General features: G+C 28.9%; 1 protein-coding gene across 1 annotated transcript in view; it reads left to right on the plus strand.

Annotated features, from left to right (window-relative positions):
• The window catches only part of LOC111623712 (oxysterol-binding protein-related protein 8-like), a 186,583-nt gene that overhangs the window by 174,957 nt on the left and 4,468 nt on the right, over window positions 1-7,158 (plus strand). Inside the window, exon 24 of the mRNA XM_023366398.1 lies at window positions 6,177-6,414. Coding sequence (XP_023222166.1) covers window positions 6,177-6,414 — 238 coding nt within the window. The remainder of the gene's footprint in view (window positions 1-6,176; window positions 6,415-7,158) is intronic.

Consider the following 7,158-nt stretch of genomic DNA (forward strand, 5'->3'; position numbering starts at 1 on the left):
AAATAAATATATATATATATATTTATATAAACTTAGAAACCAAAACCAGTGAATAGCTAACAGTAGAACAAACTAATGTAAAATCGAACACTGCATGTGTTTGTTTATTTATAATTATTTAATTATTTTAGAAATAAAAAAAAACACATTGATCTTTGCCTGTGAGTAATTAACAAATAATGTAAAGTAAACAAACACTCAAAGAGAACTGTTTGAATTTGTTTTGACACACAGAAATTTCCTGCTTTGAAAAATTATATATACTCGAGAATAAAATGCCATCTGGTAGTAAATATGTGAAACACAGTCTAAATAACATACAGTAGTGTAGTGCAATCTAGCAATGGAATTTTTTATAAAAATTGTACATTTTTAGTGATGATAAATCATCATGAAGGTATTTACGAAAACGTTCATGATATATCGTCAATTAAGTATTTAAAGGTTAAATGGAAAAACACTGCATTCCAAAATTGTACTATCTAATATTTACTGTATGGTTTCAAGGGAAATATTCTTGGTAAATGAAATAACTGTTTTTACATGACTAAAAATTAAGAATGAATTTCATCAAACTTTTGAAAAGTACATTTAATGAATTAGAAGATATATATTAAGGATGCATCGGCCTTTTTCCCCAATTAATCGGTTTTAATACTCAGCCAATTTTGCATTTTAATATTTTTGTTAGAATGTTATGTATAAGGCTAGTAATAAAACATAATAATTATATAACAGAAATTTATTATTTATTACATGACAATTTAAGTTGATAAAAGAAATAAAAATTTTTTTAATATTTAGGTTAATACATATCATAAGGTATAATATAACCTATACAAAACTATCTGTTTTATTTAAAGTTTAAATATATAAAACAAATAAAAATTCAAAGTTTAAAACCCTTAAATTGTAATACAAAAACATGAGAATTCCACCATTTTCAGGGCACTTAAATGTTACCTCCAGCTCTGAAAATTCTTTCACTTTCAATGGAAGATGCTGGGGGACTTCTCCATCAGAAAAATGAGTTGCTATGTCTTTGTGTAAGAGGTAAATGTAAATATTTTTCTAATTCTTGATCGAAACATTTGTTTGTTTTTGTTTTTTTCTTCCTTTCTAAAAACATGCTTTTCTTCATTTTGTTTACCAGAAGTTAATTCATCAAATAAATTAGAAAAACTTAAGAGATTCTCCTCCATCTTGATAATTCAAAATCTCAAGAAGAATTAAATTCTGAAGCCTCTAAGCTATCAATTGTCCATCTTTTTATTTCCTCTACCATATCCTCCTTTTCTTGAAATTTCATTTTGAACCTTGGATCTAATAAAGATGACAAGCATAAAGACTTGTTTTCTATATAAGCTGAAAAATTTTTTTAAATTGAATTTTCGAGTCCTTCTATTTTAGTATTATTGTCACCTAAGAAACTACTGTTTTTACTTTTGATAATAAGAATAATTTAAGAGTCTATTGTGGGAATTATTGAAGATGAGGTGGTTCGTTTGCTGGCTTCCGCAGTAATTTCTTCGAATGGTTTTAAAAGTAGAAGAATTTTTTCAACGAGAGACCACTGATATGTGCTCAACGTAGGAATTTTATTATCTATAGCATATGTGACAAGGGTGAGAACATCTTGAATTAGGTTTTCAGAAACACAAATTAACTTGTCTTGCAAATCTTCCAATTTGCTTACAGCTACAGCAGAATGAGTAAAATGTGTGACAATATTTCTATTAACTGTGATTATAGTTTTCACATCTTGTTAAGAAAATGTGCATTCGTTTAGTGTCAGCTGCAGTGTATGTGTAAAGCATGATAATGCCTTTCAGTTGCAATTCCTGATTCCAGTTACCATATTTACTCCAGAATCTCTCAATACTAAGAATATCTTATCACTTGCTTATACTGTTCAAGAACAATGTTTATCTGTTCACTGATTCGTGTACCTGTATGGGAACCTTCAAAGGGAACAATTCGCAAAACAGCTCTTTCTTGCTGAAAATCACACTTCAACCAGTGAGCTGTTAACTTAAAAAAAGGAGAATTGTTTGTAGTTACTGTCCAAATATAAGCAGTTAAAGAAATATATTTTTCTTCGTCAATAGCTTTCTGAATTTTTGACTGAGGTTTTTGAAATATCTCAGGGAAGATATTCCTAATTACAATATTCCCAGCTGAAAATGATATTTTTTTAGTAATCTTTGAAATCCTAAATTAGACACAACAGAGTATGGCTGTATGTCTACACTTATCATTTATCCAATCAAATAATGAACTTCTTTGGATTGTTGATTAATTATATCCTACAATTTTTTCTTCTCTATTAATTTAATTGAGTTAAAATAGCTTGTTTTTGGATATGAGTTTCCGTTGTTACTGATGAACATCCAGCTTCTTTGGTTTCAAAACTTTTTAAAGGAAACTTAAAAGATGAAAAGAAAAAGTTTTCATGATGATTTATCATGATTTTGGTGGTAAAAGTTTTAGCAATTTTTCGACCTCTCAATATAGAAAATGCACATATTTCACTTGGAAAACTTCTCGTTTTTATATTTCTTAAAAAATATCCAAGCAATATTGGAAGCCATGAGGGGTTTGAATTTGGCTATTAATTAAAATTAAAAAGTTTTTCAAAAGACAGTAGTCTCGAAAACTCAGCACTCGATAACCCGGCAGTCCAGATAACTCGGCCACACCCTGGCAGGGCAAAAAAATCCTTAGTTAATTAATTTTCATTATAGATAGCTTTATGCCTCAAAGTATTTTTCTGAGGTCTGTCTTATCAGGTAAATTACTGTACACAGTGTATTCATTAATTTTCATTTTCATGTAGTAAAGGCTCTATGCCTTCATAAAGGACGTGCTTTTCTTTTGTTTAAGGGTATTTGGGCAGTTTATTCTCTGTTGTATTCTCAAGTAAACAATACATACAAGTACAGTACAGTATTTTCTGAGGAAACACGCATACTTATCCTTTTTTAACCCCATTCCCGATAACCCGGCATTTTCACAAACTCGGCCACCCTTCGGTCCACATTAGGCCGAGTTTTCGAGACTCTACTGTAATAATTTATTATTTTATAAATAATTTAATACATGAATCTGAAAAGAAAAAATAGCTTCATATTGAAATTTATTTTTATTAAGAATATATAATTTCATGTGATAATAATCATAATATAATTAACTATTAACACTAATCAGCCAATTAATCAGTATCAGCCAATAATGCATGACCAATTAACCAGTAATTGGCCATTTTGCTTGATATAATAAGTTTGCACTTCTTGCAAACGTATACTATTACTATAACATTTTGCTTAGCATCCTTAATATATATTAACCATGTTAAATCACTTTTATATGTAATGTTTGATTTGTATATTATGTATATTGTTGTTGTTCTTTTGCTACTCATTTGTTACCACTTACTGAATTAAAACATGATATTTAAATCTAGCATGGGTTAAACAAAAATTTGCTACATCAAGGCTCAGGCAGTATGATAGACAACTAGCCAGGATATTCTTGATCATTCACCAAAAATTTTCTTTTCCCATAACTATCTATAAAGTTTAACCCCCTTTGGCTGCAAATGGACAGATTGATTATAGTGACTTATCAAGGAATCATTTGGTATTAAAATGAAACTACTCAACTCAAGAAAAGAAAACTAATGTCATTGCTTAGTAATTGTTTAAAATAATTACAATGGGGTGGCAGCTACCTCCGTCTGAGCTATTCCAGGATAATTACACAGAATGTTGTATGCCATACAAAGGGACTCCAACAAACTATGTGATCTCCTTTCTTCTAAACTACAGTAGTTTGTACAGAGTAAAATACATTCATATAAAATTAGTAGTTAAACAGTAAAATAGTAAGTTAAAATAATGCTATTTGTTAAAAAGTCATGGGGGTCATTTTGATCCCACATAATGTACCACAGGTTAAAAAGTGTATGGTCTTTAATGTTCCCATCAATCCATTTTTGTAATAACTGGAATATGCACAGAAACACCTGATATGTAAAAAAATTGCACCAAGTAAGAAATTATGACAATTTGGCAACAGTCAAATTTATTTCTTTGGTGTTTCTTTGGTAAAGATAAACTTGATACTTTCAAGAAAAATGTCAAAAACATTAATACAGGTAAAAATCTTGTGGGCACTGTTTCAAAATGCCAAGCTTATCTTTACCAAAAGAAAATTCTCAAGAAAAAAACATGATTGTCATCTAAATTGTCATAATTGTTTTACTTGGTGCAGTTTTTTTTTTTACCCTCTGATTTTAATCTCAGATGCATTTGTTTGGTTAATGATTGTGATATTACATCTAGACTTAAGATGATGACGTACTGTACAGTTCAGTTGGTACTCAGCGATGTGACAGCCACAAACCAAAAAGTTTTAATTTGCATAAATTCAGGCTTTTGTTATTCTGGATGAAATTTTTAATGAAAATCATTTGTTTCAATGTAATTTTATCCTTACAAGTGTAAAAATAAAATAACTCAATAGGAACCCCATAAACTTTGACATGTTGATCCAGAAGTTTTGTCAGGACCTCACCAATAATGGGAAAGGCTAAAGTTTAAAATTTGAGTTTTCTAGACCCAGTAGTTTTTTCTGTAGTGTTGGATGAAGAATATACAGCTTTTTTGGCAATTTTTGCATTTTTCAATTGCTTATGTTTCAGCAACCCATTTACAGAAAAACCTGAAATTTGTAGACTACCTAAGAAAACATCAATCTTTCAAACAAGCTATTCAGAATTACCATAAGCTTTGGGGGTTATTTTCTTGGCCTGCCGAAAGTTGACAACTCTGATTATATGTACTGTATGTACAGGAGTTGGTTGACAACGTTTTCACTTGGTGTAGGGTCACCATCATGATTCTCAATCTTTTTCAACTAGAAAAAAACAGTATCTATAACCTAGGAGCCATTTTCTACCAATAGTAACAAAAGAAAAAATTTCAAATACAATCAACCTTTCAACTCATTCTATTCTGTTACCCTATGAAAATAATTCAAAAATTAAACTGAGTCATTGCTGACCTAACGACATTGGGCACTACAGTGAATATTCTCCTTGTACTATTTGTAGAAATTTAAATTTTAAATCACAGTGGAGAGGGTCTAATAACAAAAAATGACAATCAATCAATATTAAGAAATATAATCTTCTCAATATTGATGAATTACATATGAGTATATAATCCACATGCCTCTTCTATTGAGCTCTAAATTGCACCTTCTGTGCATTTTGTATCTCTTCTTTTTTGCACCTAATAAATATACAGTATATTCATGAAAAACTTAAAAAGAAAAAGGTCTTTAGAAGTTTTAAAAAAGTCTGTATGCTCTAAAATTGCAATCAATATAATTTTAATAATCTATTATTTATAAAGAAAATAAACTTAGTATTAGCCAATATTAATCAAACATACTAGTTACTTTCCTGGCCATCACATATGCACTACAAGGGAAAGTGTTGGACCCAGAAAAGGAAAAAATTCTGTATGTGTTGGTATCTATTTTGTTTAATATCTCAAGATGGGGTAAAGATTCAGAAAAGAAATTTGGCATGGTAACTTATATGTAGGGGGGAATGATGCTAATAAATTTTGATGGTTAAAGTTTGAGAGGATCCTATGTTGTATCTGGAGAGGGATTGGACCCAATGAAGATTTTTTTCATAATTAGCATTTACAATTTTTTTATAAAACTCATCACTACCCTCAAAATTAAAAGCTTTTTGCCATGTTATAATACAGTAATTAATAATATAAAAAATTTTTGTGTGTGGAATCATTGTTATTTAATAATAATCTCATTTTTTAAAATAAAATTGTAATATAAAAGTTACAACAGCTGGGAAAGTTACACAACTTGTTGCTAGATTTTTTTCATAATGCATCTCTAATAATAGTTTGTATAAAAATTAGAAAAAATAAAATTAAGAACTAATAAAAGATGAAGTTTTACATTTCTAGTTATGATAATTTTTGCCATATTTTAAAATTATGGCATTTATATATCATCAAAGAGATTCCATACATAATTAAAAAATATACAAAAACTCTATGAACCTGATTGCTTTTTGATTTCAGAATCAATGTTTAGTTCTTTGGATAAAAGACACGCATTAATTTCTCTTTTCTTAACAGGTTCCGTGTCTCATCACAGGTCCGGAAAGCCCTCGACAATAACTGTTTCCTTAAAACAATGCTTGGAACCACTATTAAAAATACAAGAAGAAACAAATCAGACTTTACAAAGTATCAACAATCACTTGGAGTCTGTTATGGCCCAACAACACAGAATTCAGGAACAACTTGCACAGCGAAATGATATCAGTATTATCATTATTTTTATGGCTATACAGCTTTTATTCCATTGGCTGTTGTGAATCATGTACAGTGCCTGACAGATACTTGTTTTTTATATATGCACTATATTAAACTGCCAATTCCATGACAAAAACGTGACATTTTCAAAAATATAAAGATTAAAAAAATTTGTTAATGCTAGACAAACCAATTTTGGATAACTTTTTGGCCATCAGTTTAAGCATATCCAGTCTTTTAATAAGATAGATTTATATTTGAATTAAGAATGCAACTGTTATTACTTCTTATAGCATACATTTATGCTATATTTACATTTCTCATCTAGCATTTGCCAAACGAATAAGAAGCAAATGTATGTAAGGAAAATATCCGCCTATCGAATACTGCTTAGACCGGCTCAGAAATGATGCGCCGAAATTAAACGAGAAACCAAAGTTATTTGTTATTTGATATACAATAGTGTAAATAATATTATGTGTTAAAAATATGTACATAACAGAGGAATATATACTATATGTTAGATTTTACAATGTTATGTTAAATTGTTTAGAAATATAATATAAACTATAAAATATCCTATTTTGTTTAGAAAGAATTCTTGAGATCTATAAATATGCATGTTGAGATAACTGCACTTCATTATTTTAAAATTATTTTGAATTGAAAAGTTATATCTAATTATTTATGAAGTTTTTTGGGGGTCACAAATTAAACGATTACCTTACAAAAGAAAATTAAAAATGGATTCAGATCATCAGCTAAAGTTATTATAAATGCAATATTTATATTAAAAAAATAC

The sequence above is a fragment of the Centruroides sculpturatus genome, unplaced genomic scaffold (genome assembly GCF_000671375.1).
Source record: "Centruroides sculpturatus isolate CEXI.00-Female unplaced genomic scaffold, Cexi_2.0 scaffold80, whole genome shotgun sequence".
Lineage (NCBI taxonomy): Eukaryota > Metazoa > Arthropoda > Arachnida > Scorpiones > Buthidae > Centruroides > Centruroides sculpturatus.